At 30.7% G+C, this 20,738-nt stretch overlaps 1 protein-coding gene across 5 annotated transcripts in view; it reads left to right on the top strand.

The window, feature by feature from the left end:
• LOC145292191 (uncharacterized) overlaps positions 1-20,738 on the top strand; it is a 117,484-nt gene that overhangs the window by 82,608 nt on the left and 14,138 nt on the right. For all 5 annotated transcript variants that reach the window (XM_080138492.1, XM_080138490.1, XM_080138493.1 and 2 more), the window contains 10 exons: positions 2,641-2,702; positions 3,435-3,499; positions 5,988-6,144; positions 7,837-7,929; positions 9,934-9,988; positions 10,702-10,803; positions 13,358-13,550; positions 13,916-13,985; positions 14,450-14,542; positions 18,848-18,967. In XM_080138492.1, coding sequence (XP_079994618.1) covers positions 2,641-2,702; positions 3,435-3,499; positions 5,988-6,144; positions 7,837-7,929; positions 9,934-9,988; positions 10,702-10,803; positions 13,358-13,550; positions 13,916-13,985; positions 14,450-14,542; positions 18,848-18,967 — 1,010 coding nt within the window. The remainder of the gene's footprint in view (positions 1-2,640; positions 2,703-3,434; positions 3,500-5,987; positions 6,145-7,836; positions 7,930-9,933; positions 9,989-10,701; positions 10,804-13,357; positions 13,551-13,915; positions 13,986-14,449; positions 14,543-18,847; positions 18,968-20,738) is intronic.

A 20,738-nucleotide genomic window follows, 5' to 3' on the forward strand; every position in this document is an offset into this window, starting at 1 on the left:
GATAACATAAGAAATGACATTGCTTAATATCAGGAAAACTACTTATTTGCAGAAAATTTAAATGCGATATTTGCTTTCAGCATACCCTAAAACCCCAAAAAGTAATCATTTTAAATGTTAAGGTGGAAACAAGGTAAAAAATTACTGTTTTATTTCTTTGTTTACATAGTTGAATTTTCAGTAAAACAACAGAATAGAAATGACAAAAATTACCATCAACTGGTGAATATGTAGTTGTTGCTTATCAGGATTCCTGGTATCTTGGTACTGTGAAAGTTACATCGAGGATTCACGTAGAGTATGATTTATTGTTGCATCTCAGAAAATAGGGATATATTTTGGGTCAGATAGAGAGGATTTACAAAATTGAAAATTGAACTGGTCCCAAAATGCATAAGTTCTGGTCAACTATGAGAATTTCTTTAGGCATTCAATGGCTACACCCTAGATTAAGCTCACCTTTGGTGAGGATGCAGGAAAATGCCTGTTCTCAATAAAGCTATACTTAAATAGCACTATAATACTTAGTTTTGTTCATGAATAGACACCCACTGTATGATACCGTGCACCAGTTCAAAAAATAAAAATTGAAATTTGTACATCTGAATTTATAGTTCATGACTTATGGTAAAGAGATACATCAGATTTGACTACATAATCAGAAATAGCATACAATTTTACCTAAGGGTACCAAGTTTCATGAGAATAGCTTGAAAAATAAATAAATGGTGGCAAAATTACTGAATTTCTTGAAATGTTAAGGTCTGTAATTTAGCCTACTTTTTCTAAAGAAAAAATGTCCACGGAAAAGCATAAATTTAGGCGCTTAAAATTCTCATAACTTTTCAACTACTGATGGCATTTACATAATTCAAAAGGTTTTAAGCATCTTTTACATAGCTCTTTTCATGCAAGTTGATAAAATAACAATTATCTAAAAAGAAAAAATCAACTTGTAATGCTAAGATATGCCTGAAGAAGTCCGGAGATTACATTGGTCAAAATGTTGTGCGAATAGCACTCAAGATGAGAAGAGTTGCTGAATAATCAAATGAATTATATGAATCATTTACTGACAATCTATGAAATTTGTAATTTTAAAGTTTTTTTATTGGAAAATAAGAATGAGCTTTACAAACACATATATAAAGTGAAAGCGTGTGCACGTATCCATTCATTAGTTACCAAAACGATTGGAATATTTGGAATCAGCGAATATTTAAGTCTAGTTTTAAATGATTCAAAATGTTTTCTCTAGTATAATAATAAGTTGATTTGCTTAACGACAACTCAACCTTCTAAAGAAAAAATGTCCACGGAAAAGCATAAATTTAGGCGCTTAAAATTCTCATAACTTTTCAACTACTGATGGTATTTGCATAATTCAAACAGTTTTAAGCATCTTTTACATAGCTCTTTTCATGCAAGTTGATAAAATAACAATTGTCTAAAAAGAAAAAAATCAACTTGCATGGTGCTGAAGTCAAATTTAAATATGTTAAGACTTTGGGGACTTTTGAGGCTAAATGGAGGGGGAGAAATGATGGACTTATTTTTGATAGACTTATTTTTTGGTGCAGAACTCAAAACCTAAACCTAAAACTGCACCGTTTGTTTATTTTCACCAGGAGAATTTTGGGGCTAAATTGGGGGGGGGGGGGTGAACTTAGTCATTTTTTTATGCACTCATGGAGGACCATGCATGCTTCACTTGTTTTTTTAATTAGGGAGAATTCTGGACAAGAACCCAATTTGTTTTAAAAATAGGATTAAAAAAAATTGTTTTAGTTTTCCCTTATTTTTGATTTCAATACACAATATCTTTTGTTTTATTAATAGATATAAATCATAGCAATGCTTTCAAAGAGAAGCTTTAATCTTGATTTTTTAAGTTTTATAATAGTGTCCTATTATGTTGTCCAGAAAGTAATGACATTCTTTTTGAAAACTCATCAATTGATTAAGCAATCATATGAGACAAATAGAGTAGTATACCATGGAATTTTACATAGAGCAAATGTTTATTTGAAACTTTTCAGATTCCCTTCTCTTACAGATCATACTAATCAGCTTTTATGACAATATGACGAAAAAATATATTTTTTCATCACTTATGAACCGACCTGACCATAGCTGGCCCTTTTATGACCTTTCCTCTGGTTGCAGAGTTTCTATTTCATCTACACAATTCTCTTTTCCTTGTTTTGATTTTTTTTTTTTCAACTTGTGTGAATAATCATTCTCAGTTTTCTCGATACATTTTTCCAAATGTATACTAGCACGTCTAATCACCCTAAATTTTTCATAGGGCCCCAGCACTTTGGCGTATAATATATTAATACAATACTTTAATAAGTATGTTTACATTATGTGTAGTCAACTGTACAATATCTTTTCTTTTCACACATTTCATGATATTCTTTGCATTTCTGCTTAGTTAATGTAAAACAATTGAAAAATAAAAATTCCTATTTCTTTCTATATCCTGTTCAATGTCATAATAAAATGTGACAGAAGAAATTACTGACAGCAGCTTTGGATCTATAAATATAGATGCAACATGGTCATTATTATAATAGTTGTCAGTTTCCACTTTGATAAACTCATTTAAATATTGCTTTTTTTTTTATCTTTCAACAGAAGCAATCACTAAATTGAATGCAGCTCTTTTAAAGCAAGATCGTGATATGACAAAATTGAAGGTTGGTTGAAAACTTTTACTCCTGTTTTGATTTTGTTTAATATCAAAACTACTTTGCTTCTTTGATCATTTTTTAACCATCTTCAAACACTGGTTATGAACTAACGATATTTAACACAATCTATCTGTAAAAATATAATGTTATTAACCTTATCTCAAGAATTCTTATTCCAATTTTGATTCATAATTTTGATTCTGGAAAATGTCTAAAATTTAAGGTTGAAGCTTAAAGAGTCTTAAGAAAAAATTGAAATCCAAGGAATTTTAATTGTGGTCTAATGATTATGGATCAAATTCAATGTAAATCGGAATATTTAACATTTCAAATGGGAGGTTGAGCCTATATTATGGTTCTAAAACCCTTCAAAATACCATTAAAAAAAAAACACTGAAATTTGTGGAATATTTATCAATTGAGAAGCATGTCAACCTATATCTTTGAAAGAGACTTGGACTCAAGTCAGATGGCTATATTGAGTTGCTGATCACTGTTGTCAAATGATGGTTGGAGAGGGCGACTTCAGTAAGGCCATATGTGTATCAACAGAATTCAACTCTGTATCACACTTCCAGGAAAACCTAGAATTGTTTCTTTGTGAACTTTTATTTCTGGTTCAACTAATAATTTATAATAGATATTAGTTTAGCATTAAGTGAACTCAAAATGGGTTGACATGTCAGAAAACAACCAAACTGAACATTTTGACTCTTTAGTATTTTTTGTTCTATTTAGAGTGATTATGAAGACGCACAGGAAAAAGCCCGAGGTTTGCAAGTTGCCCTGGATAATTCTTACAAGTAAGTGACAAAAAACAATGTTTTTGATGAATTTTAAATTTTTTTTTAAATTTAAATTTTTATCCAAATTTTTTTTTTTTTAACTTTTATTCAGGGAGTGGGGGCAAGGGCTAAGCAAGCCACATCATCACTGTGATGTAAGAAGCTACTGTTAATTAGGAACCATACTTACAGGCACATCAGGCTGTTTCCATTACATTTAAATTTTTGCATATTAATTCAGTCAAGGAAAAAAGAGGGAATTCTAAAATCTAGCAGTTTGTGGGAAGAAACTTTTCAGCATCGTTTTTTGGATCGTTTGGGAGTAGTGGCATGAATTCATCGCAGCACTTGTAAAACAAGCACAAGGAGATTTTTTAATGTTTTGTCTTTGCTGATATATTTTTGCTTATACAATGGTTATTAAACAATGTTTTATTCTTGAAATAATCTTAAGATGAGAATCTTTGTTTTTCATCATGTAGGATTACATCTTTAATATAATAAGGGTATTTTAACATGTCATTAATTAAAAATTTTAGACTTATTTCTTTTAATCATTAATGATAATGAGGACAAATGCAAAAATGATATATTTGCTGTTTCATGAGAATTTTACATGAATAAGATATTTTTAATTTCACTATATTTCATAAAATAAACTTGACCATTAGGATCTTAAGCAACAAGTATAAAAGCATTTTTTTTTCTGAATCCTTTCATTCCTTTAATGATTTAAAGCATCCACCAAAAGTTTTTTTAATATTTCCTTTAAACATGTTTCTAGTTTCCTTTATAAATGAATAAAGATCAGGTCATATCACAAGTTCTGTCTGTATTTTTTATTCTCTGAAATTTACTAGTAAGTGGGAATGTCTAACTGAATGGGATAATATTTATGTATATCATATATGACGATCAATAGAAACAGATTAGGATAAATAAAGCTTAGATTCAACTATCAATATTAAATACAGAATGATTATTTATATTAATTGTATTCATCAGACTATTATTCTTTTCTTCAGTATTATTAGTGCAACATTTTGGTCGGATTGTCCTTTGACCTTCATCAGGCATGTCGGTTGTTGATTTTGTTTGTTTTTCCATTTGAAACTGATTCATAATTTATGATTATTAATCTTTATAATCAGTATATATATATATATATATATATATATATATATATATATATATATATGTATATAATATAAACAAATTCCAATCGCAATACAAATAATGTATAAGGTTCATTGATAGGATAGGTGTATCCACACATTCAATTAAACAGTTCACAAAACATAATTACACCATGGCTGTTCTATAACAAACTATTATTCAACTGGATAGTTCACGTAGCGGCACAATAAACATATGGAAGACAGTTTTTTTAACAATGTATGTATAAACAACCTCGTCTGCATGGCACAGTCAAAGGGAAACACACCTTCTTTTACTGTTTTTGTTTTCTGGCAGTTGGTCTTTGACTTGAAGATTATGTAAAAGAAGATATCTTCATCCGAAGGAACACCATGACAACTGGTTATATTTTATGTAACTTTAATTCCATGGATTTGTGACTTCTCTCGGAGGTTTGCAACATCTCCTTTGATTTCTACATCTAACTATACCCCTTAAAGCTCTCGGAAAACAAGAGACAATTTCTTCCAATTTAATATCTCAAGTGGCTTGAACTCAACTCAGTCTCTCTGATTGACTGGCTCATGTTTTATGTGTATATATCAAAAACTATTTTTTTCTTATGTAAGCACTTTACATAAAAAGGCCAATCCTGTTATTTATTGTCAAATGGAAATATTATTCTAATATTATTTTACTGAACTAAATTCCAAAATCCTTTGTTTATCATAACCTCTTTTTGTATGTAAACATTCCTCTCGTTATTGTAGATTTCCTTTTTTGCTTACAATATATTTTATATTTCAATATCATTGTACATTGGTTTATTGGTTCAATCGTCCATTCATACCTGCAGTTTCATGGAAATAATAGAAACCTATTTTGTATGTTCAAAAGACTATTAAACATGACTGTGCTTTATCTGTAGGATACTTAATATGTAACTTATATATAAACTTTTTTCACAAACAGCTGTTTCACTGTATCTCAATTCTTTAGTATGGCTGGAAACAAGTGCCTCAAACTCTGATTTAAAATATGATTGTTTTATCAGCAGTCTAGAGCTATTATCACTGTGCTATCAACCATCATCATATGATGTCAGGGAAATCTATAATGCTTTATATATTCACATTATCAGCTACCTAGACTATATTTTATGAAGAACTATGCATTTATACTAAGTAGATAAATATATGTATTGTTTTCAAGGGTTGAAGAAGGAGAGATGCCCAAATATGTATATCAAATAAATATTAATTTGGTAAATCATATATACACTTAATTTTAAAAGCATATTACTGTAAAGTAATATTTTACAATTGTTTTCATTTCTGGTTGGTTATTAAATCTTTTTTTTTTTCAACAGAGAAATTGCTGAATTAAATAAATCTAATGCAGCTCGTGACAGCAAAGTTCATGAAGCCGTTCTCAGCGCAGAGACGCAAGCTCGTGATGAGTATGAGCTTAATATGGAGAAAGAACGACAGAGAGGCCGATTAGAAAAAGAATCTCTTATAATACAGGTAAAATATTATATGGAAACTATTTTCCAATGCGAGAGATGCGTTTGGTTAATTAATTCCTATTTCAGTCACGTAAATTTTTTAGAGTTGAAAGAACACGTAGAGTGTCAGCTTTCAGTATTCTTGTAGGGAGTCGAATTATTTTCTCTTATTTCTTCTCGTCACCAATAACAAAGATGTTTGTTCTTTGTACTAGCAGTATGATTACTTCACTGACAACAAAGATGTTTGCTCTTAGTATTAGCAGTATTAGTTCTTTCTTCTCTTTACTGACAACAGTCCAAAAAACAAGAGAAACCTGTCCAAAATGTACGCAGACACTATGGCATCCAAAAACAAACGAGCATCATTCTCCACACTCCGCCTGATTCCATACATGTTCTCGTACATTATATGCTGGAAGAAGGAGTCTGTTACTTTCACTGTTCTGGATTAATTGAGTGTTTGACTATATTGTGTTTCTTGTAAGGCAGTTCTTTTGAGCCTTAGTGATGTGGCCCTTATGACTTAGTGAAGATCTTTGTTCAGAGCTTTCTTCCTAGTCACTGCTCTAATACCAATCTCTTTTGTCCAAATTTTGCCTAAATTTTGCAGTTTCTTAATAAATTTTGTTGTGTAAATGCCTGTTATGATCCTTCCTGGTATCTCTATCGTTATTCTCCAGCATCAATTCAAGATATTGCAACTAAGATTACCAAATATACTGACAGCTGTGATCTAAATGTAATAATCTTGTTTTCATGCAGGTACTGTTTGAATGTAAGAAAAGCAATCAAGGGAATGCATAAATCAGTATGAATTAATAAAATTATGAAAAATGATTCATTAGAAAAATAATGGAAAGTAAAAACAGAAGTTTTAGATTCTCGCTTTATATGAACTGTTTAGAGTGATTGAAATCAGTGGTAGCAGACCTAGCTGTTTCCGCTTGTTGTTCTAGTCTTCATCTTCTGTTCAACTCTTCCACGAATATTATTAAATTAAATTCCAGTTTTATGTTGTCATATTTTAACATTTAAGACAAAACAATTATAACTTTTTTCACTGCATTTCTTTGAATATTGTCATGTTAAGAACGGCATCAAATATCAAAAAAGAAATTATATTGCCTGTATCCGTCATGGAATGAAGTTCTCTGAAATAAAATTTCACTTAATTTGATCAACTAGTTATTTATTTTTTTTTATAGTGAAAAAACAATTTTTTATGATACCGATTGAAAGGTTATCATGTTTTAATCTTTAAGAAGAAAAGCTAGTATTTAAGATGAGGAGGTGGGTGTCAGCGCTTTAGACAGTTATCTCCCCATGGCATATTCTAAAAATCCAAACATGGCTGCCTCCAGTGTGCTGTCATAAAAACATGTTTTTCCGCTGTAAAAAAAAAACAAACTACTCGATCAAATTAAGTGAATTTTTTTTTCTGGGAAACTTCAGTCCAAAACTGATACGTACAATATAACCTTTTTTTTTTGCTATTTTCATTTTTTATTGCCTTGATTAAACTTAAATTATTAAATTAAATTATTTCCCTTTCCCAGTTTTTGTTTTTAAAATTATTTCCTCTTCCATGTTTTTATCTGAAAATTTGAAAAATTATTTCCCTTTCACTGTTTTTTCTTTTTTTTAAATTTTTATAACTTATTTCCTCTTCCCTGTTTTTATTTTAAAATTAAAAAAAATATTTCCTCAGATTGAAGATTTACGAATGAGTCTGACAAGGATGGAAAAGGAATATGGACGCCGTGAAGATTTGTTGAAACTAGAGATTGCTGATTTACAGCAGGTCAGTAAATTAAAGCAACATTTGGTTCAGTGTTCTCTATAAATTTTGGTTATTTGTCCAGAAATCCCCTATATTAAAAAAACAAAAATACAGAAAAATTTTTATGATGTACATACCTGTGACAAAACAAAAAGATCATATTCTAAAAATCATGTAAATTTATCAAGTACTTTTAATTTTGTACAGAAAATAATTAAAAAATTGTTCCAAGTGATTAACTGGAAATTGTAAGCAGTACGAAGCTGATTTCATAATTTTTAATTATTGTTGAGTTTTCTCTGTTTGTTTTTTACATTATGTTCAGTGAGAACATTGTGGCTGCTGCATTTGCTGACAGTCAATAAAAAGCAACAGCACATTGTTTGCAGCTGTTTCAACATAAAAGATTTTTTGGGGAGTTAAATTAGCAGTTAGATGAGTAGACAGTAGCAGGTAAAAGCCGTTCAAAGCGACCAAAAATGCAAACATCAGCAGGCGAGATTTTGGCCTTGAAATGCACATTTCATTGATTGTATTGACAAAGGAAGCAACCAATAAGAGCGAATGTTATGAAATATTATTCCCCCATTTGAAGAAATTGTCAAAAAAGTGTCCATAAGTGTAAAAGAAAAAATGCTCTTTCATCAAGACAGTGCACTATATCACAAGTCAGTCACAACAATGGCAAAACTATGTGAATTGCACTTTTAATTGCTTCCGCACCAATCCTATTCTCCAAATCTGACACCATTGACTGTTCACAGATGTTGAAAGAATGCTCCTGGAAAAGAAAAATTTGACTTCAGTAAAAATGTAATCTTGGAAATTGAAGAATATTTTAAGACTAAAGACAAATCGTTTTTTAAAAAAGGTATTAAATTGGTAAAAAAAATGTTGGAATTAATGTATCACTCTAGGCCTGGAATTTATTGGGTGATGTGTTAATGTCCATTTTGTTTACATGTGGATGTGTGAATATGAGGAATGTTTTCATTTATATAATTATTATATATATATATATATATAGAGAGAGAGAGAGAGAGAGAAAGAAAGAATTGTTTCAAAAGGATTAGGTAGTTACTGTAGAAAATCTCAAATATGAGAGCTCAATGCTAAGCAGAACATGGAGTTTTTTCTTTTAATCCCTCACTTATATATAAGTTATACAGTTTGTTGCTTTTGTTCATTGATAATTTTCCTATAGTTGATTCTTGTTTGTCAGTTTCTTTTTGTACAACATCGATACATATTTTTGACAAGAAAAAAAAATATAATTTAATTTTAGAAATTATGTTATTCAATCAATAATTTTCAAAATGATGCCATTTTAAGCAAAAACCAGAAGTAACTTTGTATTCTATCAACACAAATTATTTCCATTTGTTTGATCTGCTTTTTGCTTATTTTTTTTTTTTTTTAGAGAGGATGCAAAATCCTTGGCAACACCAGACAGACATGGAGTCTACGTTTATGTTTAGACACAGATAAAGAGTGGGGGAAATTATTGATAGTGATTTCAGCTAAACGAGTGTTTTTTCTTGAAAGTTTGGCAAGAGGGGACCATAGATTGGCACTTAGACGAGCACTTGCCATGAAAATAACAATAAAGCAGAAACAATTTCGCAATGTCTCTTCTGTGGGAAACAGGTTGCAGGAAAGAGAAAAGGGCATCCTCAGTAGGCTACAAAGTCTATTTTGAACTCTGTCAAGGCAGCTCCTGCACAGATGTGGCAACTTTTGTCACTTATTTGTAGTTACATCGAGCTTCATAAATTAAAGGATTGGTTTAAAGAAAAGGAGAAATATAATTGAATAAACATATTTCCCCATATATATATATATATATATGGGGAAATATGTTTATTCAATTATATATATATATATATATATCTATATAAAACTAAATTTATTTTCAAAATATTTGGCATCTACTTAATACTGGGAGGTCAGTAACTATAAAAATTAAAAATACTTCCTTTGTCTTTTATGAAAAATAGCCTGATTGCTAACTTTATTTTTTAACAGAGATCACAAGATGATGAAGCTCGTAATCAAGACTTGACAAACAATGTTACATCAGGTAAGTTCAAGCTTGAATATGTTTGTTTTTTATGCAAACGTGAATTAATGTTTTTTGTTTTTACTAATTTTAATCTTAATTTCAATTTCCAAACAATTTTGAACTGTCCTGTCTATTTTTCTTTCACATACATTGTTTTTATTTTATTCGTAATTAGCTGTCCCTAACTACAATTGTCTCAGAATTTTTTTACAGTAGAATCTCGGGATACAGTGGTCCTAGAATACTTTTTTTCAGGTTACAATGTGGAATAAAATATTTTTCTGGCCCCTGGTTATGGTATTTTTACATTGTGCATATGAAATACTGTATATATTTTATTAGACATTTATTGCATTATATTTTACTACAGAATGCAATTTTTACTTTTTGTGAATATTCAGGAGAAGATTGATGCAAAAACTTCATACAAAATTAAAGTTAAAAATAAATACTTTACTCTTATTATAAAACGATTCTGTCATCTAAAATACTTTTCTTTTTGCCTTTCAAGCAATTTGATTTCAATAAACAAAGCAATTGTTGAATTGCTATGGGGTCAGTCTATCTTCATATTTTCATCTAACGACTTTGGATCTACTAACATGTAATAAAACATATTTGTTAAGCTTTCCAATTCTGTTGACATACTCTAAAGAATGATCAATCTGAAACTGTCTTTCTATCTTTTAAAATTTTTATTCAATTTTTTTTTTTTAATTTTCTGCTTTCAGCCACTCGTCCATTGTTGCGGCAGATTGAAAACCTCCAATCAACTTTTGCAGCACAATCTGATTTGTGGGAGAAAAGAGAAAAAAGTCTTCTTGACAAAATTAGTAAGTATATATTTAACTTGTTGATTAATTTAGGAAATTATTATTACAAATGAAATGATGTGTGTTCTTCCATAATACAGTGGATATACGTGCTAAGAAATAATCAGTTTTAAGTGATTGCCCTTTGGTTCAATCCTCAATATAAGCGATTCTAAAAATTCAATTATGAATTATTTAAGACTTATTCTAGGTCATGGCTGATGGAACAAGAGCAAGCTACTTCCATGCATTAAATAAACACTTCTATTTGAAATTCTGTTCAAATTCCTGAGTTCGACCAGATACACCTGAAAAAGATGGAGGGCTTAAATCGGTTGAAACCTTGTGAGAATAACATTGAAATTAGAACAGTAGTCTGAATAATCCAAATAAACCAAATTATTAAATAGCATCTCAAGAATTCTGAAACCTGAATACTCATTGTTTAGATAAATAAAGTAGGAATTTGTCCAGAATTCCTCCATATTAAAAACAAAAATAAAGAAAACTCTTTATGATGTGTGTACTATGAAAGAAAATATTGTCTTCTAAAAATCAGATAAATTGATTAAGTAGTATCATTTTTATAAAGAAATTATTTTAAAGCGAATTTGACTTGTCTATGTTGAGAATGGCTTTCTAAAATCTCTGCAAGCTTGAATTATTTGGAATTATCTCCCTTGTTTTCAAAATGGTATTGTGCGACACTCGCTCTTCAGTTAATGATAAAATTTGATTTTCTTATTGAAAAATGAAATGAAACAACTTGATCAATTTACATGATTTTTGGAATACAATATTTTCTCTCCATCATGGGTACGTACATTATACAGATTTTTATTTCCTTTTGCTTTTTAATGTATGAGAAATTTTGGACAAGCACCATTAAGTCGATCCTGAAATAAAAAAAAGTTTTCTTCATAGCTTGTAAATCTATTTCAAAGATCGTGAATACATTTTAGCATTAATTCACAAATCTGGTGTTGTCCAGAAGTATAAATTAGAAGAGTTTAAAAGAGTATAACACCTTTCTTTCAAAACTTCTCTCTCCTTAATTATTTCAATGAAAAGAATGTATTCACGAATACAGAGTTACATCGCTTTTTTACTCTTTTTGACCACTTGAAAATAATTCCAACCTGGAAAAAGTTTTATTCTGGAAGAAATTAAAATGAATTACATTTTATTATTTTTGATAAAATTGCTACAAGAAATCTATGAGAAAGACTGACAAACCATAATCAAATACTAATTTTGTAAAACTAAATTTATTGATGACAAAGAAGTGATAAAGAGATTGACTTATTGGACCAAGTGATAATGAATACACTTAACATTGTCTAATATTTATGCCATTATTTGGATAGGCCAGAGTAAAAATTTATAAATAAAACATCATACATTAAAATTGCCAAAATTAAATATGGAAATATTTCCGTTTTCACTATCAAACATTCATATTATTTTCCTTTCCCTTTGAAAAACTCAGTCATGTTCTGTAAAGCCAAAAACAACAATTTTCCCATACAAAACAACCAAACCAAACACCATAAATAAATATTTGAAAATATAAAAACTTGAAGCATAAAATTTTTTACTAAAATGACTGAACCTGAGAAAGGTTTATATCATCAAACAGCTAAATCACTCTCACTAAATTATATCAATTCAACGTTTTCACTTTTATTTTTTCTATGTAAAAATTCAGATAATAAAAAATAAAATCGAAACGTACAATTTATGGACCATTTTGGTTCATAAAATGTTCAGAACTGTTAGATTAATCGAAACATTATGGCTGTAAACTCAATTTCTTACATGGCGAAAAAAGTGTTTCTGTTAGATAAATAAGCAATGTTAAGCAAAATGTAATATGTTTTATTAATCCACTTCATTCACTTGTGGAGGGGGATCCTGCATGCTCAGCTCGTTATAAAATGCAAAAAAAAAACAAATGTCTTGATTAGACGAAAAACTATTGTTAGTATTTTGTGCTAAGATAAAGCAAATTGCTAACACCTTTATTTATTACAACAACAAAAATAAAAATGCTCGCTAACCAAGAAAAAAAACAAAACTAGCATACAAGAGCTGTGATTCTGGTAAAAAATTTCTGCTTTAAAGATGACAACTCACATCAATGATATATATTACAAATAAACTGCCAAGCCATGTCAGGTAGATGCACTAAGTAATTTATATTATTTACATTTTTTTTTAAACTTAAATTTTGGTTGTTATTATTTATTAGTTTGGTGCAAAAATAATGTCGTTTTTATATATATAGTTGAACAGCAAAAAACAACATTATTTTTGCACCAACCTAATTCATGTTTTTGACATTGTATTCTTGTGCCTTTTGTCAGAAACATTAACCATCTGATTTTAGAACCAAAACTTTTATTTAATCCAGCAGGTGATATCAAGCATCCGTTAATGTTTTTAAGTTTTTTCATCAGGGAACTTTTCCAGATTTCTCTATTAATTAACCAACAACCTCTTATAAACAATAATTTTAATCAAGATTTTTATTGCAACATTTTATTTTATCTTATTTCCCACGTCTCTTTTTTAGCTGAAATCAACAACCAGTTGGCTGTGGCCACTGAGAAGGACCACATTTCTACAGAAAAAGTACAGGATCAGTCTGCCAAATTAAAAGCTTTGGAGACTCAAATTTCAAATATACGACAAGAAAAGTCCAAGCTCACAGCCATGTTGGAAATTGAAAAATCCAAATCCGAGATGTTAGAAGACAGCTATAACAAGTAAGTGCTGCCTCTTTGCTCCTGTAGTGAAAGGAGCAGAAGACTGATTGGTTGAGTTGGTAAAAAGCAGTGTTGACATTATGTTGGCTGTGAATTTGAAAACAATTATTTAAATTACTACTTTCCCTTCAATATATTAAGTAAAAAAATTAAGACTTAAAGGCTAAATAAGTAATCTTAACTTTGAACATTTGAACATAATAATCTCATGTGGTATCACTAGTTTAACAGGGGAGGGTAATACTTTGATATTTTTTTTCTTTTAAACTTAAATGAATTTGTTCTTTTTTCAAAGTTCTTACTGAAATCTTTTCATTATTATTTTCGATAATTTAAGATTATCTGTTTTATTTATTTATTTTCAGTGCTGCAGCCCAACTTGAAGCCATAAAGCAAAAAACGTCCACTGAGATTCAGGAATTGAAAAAAGAAAAGGTAAACCTTACTTTAATTCTTTTTATACTTAAAACATTTGAAAACTAGAATTCCTAGAATATTTGTTGAATCACCCTTAAAGTGAAGGTATGGATATTGTTGATAATGCTGTCAGAACACTTTTATCTCAGACAATATTTCTTTAGCAAACATTAACAGGGATATGAGACCGCTGCTCTTTTGTAAATTAGAAAAACAGAATTTTGCTTTTTTTAAAGTGTTTTTGCTTTTAATTCAGGAACAATACACTTTTTTAAGCAAAGATTGATTTTAACACTTGTCAAGGCGTCCCCCCTCCCTTCCCCATTATGAAAATAGCATAAAAAAAATTTGCCTGTTGTACGTATCCAGTTTGATTTACATTTTATTTTTACATTCTGTTTATTATATGTATTTTGAATTGGTTTGTCCTTTATATTGTTTGCCCTTCAATGAGATGCTTCATTTTGTCTTTTTTTGCAAAGGTTTATCTTGAAACTCAGTTGGAAATTGAGAAGACAAAAGTGGACACCGAAAAGAAGAAACTTATCCAATCACTTGAACAAATGAAAGAAATGGTAGTTTTGACTTTTATCAAAATGGCTTCTTTTAATTTCCATTTTTTTTTTAAACAATCATCCTTTTTTAGACACCTAGCCATATAATTTCTCCTACAAAACAACAAAAACCTAAAACAAATAAAATGTTTTTATGAGATGCATCTACTCTAATGATGCAAATTACTTTATGTTTAATGCTTTGAAAAATGAATGAAGGTTAATATCATCATCAATATCAATTTTAAAGCATTTAAAAGATGAAATATTAAATAAATTAATAACTTTGATTATTTGAACTACTGTTGTCATCTTGAGTGTTATTTGCACGTTTCGGTCTATATAACCCCTGGCCTTCTTCAGGTGTATCTTGTTGAACCCGGGAGTCTGCATTGAATATTGAAGCAAACCATTTATTTCATAGATGGGAGTAACATGCTCTCATTCTGTCAGCCATGGCTGAGTAGAAGTTTAGAAGTTAAGTAATTCATGGTTGATGGAATGAGAGCATATTACTCCTGTGGAATAAATAAATTGTTCTGTTCGAAATTCTGTTCAGATTCCCAAATTCAACAAGATACACCTAAAGCAGGTCGGATTTTACTTTGGTCAAAATGTGCGAATAAGTCTTAAGATAAGACTAGTAGTCTGAATAATCCAACTTATCGATCCTCATCTTCAAAAATGAAGAAATATGATATTAAATAAACTAATCTGTTATAAAAGATTTCTGCTTTCGAAAATAATGATAATTAGAAAGTAAAACAGTATTTACATTTAATAATCGTTATATCAACACGTTTTTTTTTTATGTATTTTCAACTTTTTATATTCATATATTAAAATTTAGCCTAATTCGAATATATTTTATTCAGATTTCATAAACACCTGCCCAAATAGCCCTTCCTCCAGACAAAGGAAAAAATAAATTTAAAAAATTTAAAAACTGAAAGCAAAGAAACAAGATAAAAAAACAAAGAAAATATTTTTATGAAATGCTTAGTACATGCATATGTGTATATAACTAATAGATAAAATAAAGTTAGTCCGTGGTAGTGTGATTGTAAAAGTTAGAAGTGGATAGAGAACTTCTGACATTACTAACCAGCTGAACGTTTCCATTGTCGACCAAAGGGAGCATCTATTGTCGACCAAAGGGAGCATCTATTAGACATGTGTATGCAGTGTGATGAGGCATGGAAGTGAAAACTGGCCAGTGAGAGTTAAGGACATGCGTTGCATGGAGAGAAATGATGTGAGAATGATACAATGGATATATAATGTGAATTTTAAACACAGATTTAGTTCTGATGACCTCAGAGGAAGATTATATCTGGACAATATAGGAGGATGTATGCAAAAGAGAAAACTTTGTTGGTATGGTCATGTTGTTTGTTTTGACAGACTCATAAGCAACAAACTTTTAAATCCGCATAGGGGTATGTGGAGGCAATAATAGAGCAACTGTCATTGAAGAAAAATAATTTGAATGTATATTTCTCACCAGAAACCTAAAATTTCTCCAAAATAAAATTTTAAATACTTGCCTGTTATGACCCTGTTTAGGGTTTCGCAAGCAAAACAGAATATGGGAATAGAGTAACAAAATGTATTAACAAGAACATACAGAAGTGAGGGTTGTTCATCTAGAAGACAGTCTTTGTTGGCTCATTTTCGACTGCAACCTTATGGCTTTGTCTGCCAGTATTTATTGTGCATAGGTTAGTTCATTTGTAGGTAACACAGGTAGTTCACCACAGTGTTACCACATAGTAAAAGATAAAAAAAATTTTTTTTTTTTTTTTTTTTTTTTTTTTTTTTTACAAAGTCATCATCACTTATCAAGGCCAAGAGATCATTCGAGGATAAGGGTTAAAGAGTGTACAGTAGACAATTGGACAATAAATTAATCGTTAGTAATGGAAATTCGGTAAATTTGTTAACTTATATGGAACGGCTCATCAAAAACTTGTTTATGTTAGGCTTGAAGACAACCATATTGTAGTCAGCTGGAAAGCAGGAAAACTGAAGACAATTCCACAGGCGTGCAGTTCTAAGAAAGAAGCTTTGTTCATGGAATCTATGTTTAGGTTTAAGCACAGATGAAGAGTGGGGGGAATTATTGATACTGTTTTCAGCTAGACGAGTGTTTCTTGTGAAAGTTTGGCGAGAGGGAACCATAGATTGGAGCTCAGTCGAGCATTTGCCATGAAAATAACGATAAAGCAGAGACATGCTCACAGCGTCTCTTCTGTGGGAGAGAGGTTGCAGGGAAGAGAAAAGGACATCCCCTACGAGGCTACGAAGTCTATTTTGAACTCTATCTAGGCAGGATAAGTCCTTTCTAGCAGCTCCTGCCTAGATGTGGCAACAGTACTCCATTCTTGGACGTACCTGGCTCTTATATAGATAGAGAATTGCATCAGCAATGAGATATCTACTGGATCGATAGAAGGATCCCACCATTTTTCCAGCGGCGTTGGCAACAGATTTAATGTATGTGTTCCATTTAAGATCAGGAGTAAAGGTCCAGCCCAGAAGCTTGTCCAAACATGAGGCCTCCCTAAGACGAGAGCCAATCATATTAATTGATGCCAGATGGGGATCAGAGCGTTGATGATGTAAAGATAAAAGCTTGGTTTTAGATGCATTAAAAGTAACAAGCCACCTCTTTCTCCATTGTACCACTTTCTGAAGATCAGAGGAGAGAGAATCGGAGAGAACTTGGTCGTTTACGGTCTTAGATGTGCTACCATAGATGGTAGTGTCATCAGCATAAATGTCTACGAATTATGTAAGGATATGATTTGGAAGATCATTAATATAGATCAGGAAGAGAGTTGGGCCCAGGATGGACCCCTGAGGGACTCCAGCATTAATACTGTGAGCTTCTGATTTTTGCCCATCAATCACTACTCTTATGAATCAATCAGAGAGAAATGATTTAATAATTGAGAAGATATTTCCAGCTATACCGTAGCTGGAAATTTTGTGAAGTAAACTTTTATGCCATACTATATCAAAGGCTTTGATATGTCAAGAGCAATTGCCCTAGAAAGGTAGCCTCCATCAAGAGATTCACTAATCCTATGAGATATAACTGTAAGCACATCTGCTGTAGATCTAGCAGAACGGAAACCATATTGCGTGTCACTAAGAAGGTTATTTTTGCTGAGATGGTTGATTACTTCTCTATTTAACACAGATTCCAGCAACTTACTCATGACGCACAGGAGACTTATTGGTCTGTACTGAGAGGGAGATGAGCGGTCATTTGAATTCTTAAATACAGGGCATACTGATAAGAAGCAATTCTACTTAAGACAACGTTTAAACAGTTTTGTAAGTATGGGCGCTAGTTCTGGTTGAAGTCTTTTGAGTACTATAATTGGAATACCATCAGGGCCAGTTGCTTTACTGGAATCAAGGTTTTTGATTAGCTTGGCAACATCATGTACAGATATTTGTATATCACATAGCGTGTTTTCTGATACAGGAGGAAATATTGACATCTTTCCACTAATGATACTAAAATCTAAATCATCTGATATGTAATTTTGGTTTTTGTCTAGAATCCCTCCTATATTAAATAAAAAAAATCTGTATGATGTACATCAAATAAAAAAAAAACATGTAACGTGACGAAATGAAAATATCATACACCAAAAATCACATAAATTGGTCAAATAGTTTTATTTTGTAAAGAAAATCATTTTTACTCAATTAATGTGAATTTGTAAGCATTACAACATTAATCTAATAAGTATTGATTACTGTTGAGTTATCTCCCTTTTTTTCTTAAAATTCTTTTCAGAATGGCAAGAAAGACAGTTACTCATAAAATTTTATTTTCTTATTTAAAAATAAAACTACTAGACTAATTTACATGATTTTTGGAATATGATATTTTTGTTTTATGACGGGTGCATGTATTATACAGATTTTTCTTTATTTTTAATTTTTAATATGGGAGGGAATTCTGGAAAAGAACCATAATTTTAAATCAGAGAAATCTGTTGTCAATTTTCTAACTTGACTATTCATATTTTAAAATGATATTTGAGGCTGGATATTAAACGCTATATACTCTCCACTGAATTCTATTAAAAATGTAATTTTCTTAAAAACGTCTGGGGGGAAATAGATTTCCTCTTTTTTTCATTAGGTATTTTTACTTTAAGAAAAATAAACATTTTCTCATTTTTCTTTCAGATTTTTCAACTTTGTGTTATTGACATACCAGAAAATCTAGATAAAAGTTTAAAAGGCTTTCACCTATTGTTATTTTCAATAACTGTTGAAAATTTTGTATACATAATGTTTCAGGAAAGAAGCTTTTCCCGGGGAAGCCCGTCTCCAGTTTCCTCCCATAGAGGCAGTCCGGCCATTATAGCTGATAATTTGAATCTAACGTCATCCACAATGTCAATCAGTACATTATCACAGGTAAGATATTTTCTGCACAGTGTGAAAATGTATGGTTTGTAAATGAGGAGGGGGGGGTTGAAAAAAAAAAGATTAGTATTAAAAGAATTGTCCTGGATCTGACCTTAGACTATATCTGATAGTGAGGCCCCAGCTTTCAGGCTTTGAGGAGTGTGGAGCCACCCTTTAATTGCCATTGCTCCCAGGTCCACTCTGACCTGGACTGGTAGTACCTGTTGGGGTCTCAACTATGGGTTAAATAGAAACCGGCTTAAAAAAAACAAATATACTCTATTAAAAAATTGTTCTTCAAAATCACTGGATTCAGCATTAAATAACCTGAAAAGGGTTGATATGCCGTAAAACAAAACCAACCAATCAACCATTAAAAGAATGAAAATATAGTGAATGTTTATGTTGATTTTGTTTTTAAACAACAATGAAATGCTCATGGCATTCCAACATATTTGCCCGAGACATTTCATTGTTGCATTAGATCCCCTGTTTTCTAGACGGTGATAATTTGACGTCCTCGATGAAACATCTTCCAACAGATATTTTAACTGAAGAAATTTATCACACTCTTAGACGAAGTATTATTATTAGTAGTAGTATTTATATTATCATTATAAGTAGTTTGGCATAAAAATGATACTTTTCTGTGAAACAATTTTTACATACTATTAAGAATGTTTCACATAAAAAAGAAATAAATTTTACACATTTATTAAATAAAAATAAGAATTGTTCAATTGCTCCACTTATTTTCACATAAAATGCTAATAATGAATAATAAAATAAATAATAAAATAAATAATATCTTACATATATATTATTCCTTAATTAGAATTCATTTTTGAGATGAGCATTATATATATTAATTTATTTTTATGTCGGGCTATTATTCTCATCTTTATTAGTTGTTTTCATCTTTATTGGTTGTTGTTTTTCATGACGTTTCGGCCAACTATTCCTCTGGCCTTTGTCAGGTGGTAACCGCAACAGATAGAAACTTCGAATCTCCTAACTGCATTTTCAGCAATCACTGCCATCCGTAGTTGTTGTCGTCTCACTATGCTTTGGGTAGGATTGAAACCGCTATCTTCAGACAATGTCCATCTGGAACCATAGATTCAACATCTCTATCAACTGCGCCATGGACCCCGAAGCGTGATCAAGGTTGGATTCTTTGATCTTATAAATCCACATTTATTTATTATCTGATCTTCCATAGTCAGGTCCGTACTTATTGGTATATATATTATTCCTTAATTGGAATTCATTTTTGAGCATTATATATATTAATTTATTGTTATCCGTTGCGGTTACCACCTGACGAAGGCCAGAGGAATATTTGGCCAAAACGTTGTGAAAAACAACCACCAATAAAGATGAAAACAACAACTAATAAAGATGAGAATAATAGTCCGAAATAAAAAATAAATTAATATCTTACATATATTACATATTACATAATATTTGTTGGAAGATGTTTCATCGGGGACGCCAAATTAGCTATCTTCGTCTAGAAAACAGGGAAAGTAATGCAACAATGAAATGTCTCGGTGAAATATGCCGAAATGCTTATCAGTAATAGTGTAGATGACGTGCTTTTATTATTCAAGTAAAGATGAAGTACTGTTACCACATCTAAGGAGAAGTTCGTAAGAGTACCCTTTCCTGCCCTGACAGCGTACAAAACCACCTTTGAAATTTTGTGGCTGATAACCTTTTTACCTCTCTACTTGCTCTTTCTTATGTAAGAGATGTTGTGAGGTTATCTTTGTTCTAT

The sequence above is a fragment of the Euprymna scolopes genome, chromosome 13 (assembly GCF_053919585.1).
Source record: "Euprymna scolopes isolate OS-2025 chromosome 13, ASM5391958v1, whole genome shotgun sequence".
NCBI classification, from domain to species: domain Eukaryota; kingdom Metazoa; phylum Mollusca; class Cephalopoda; order Sepiida; family Sepiolidae; genus Euprymna; species Euprymna scolopes.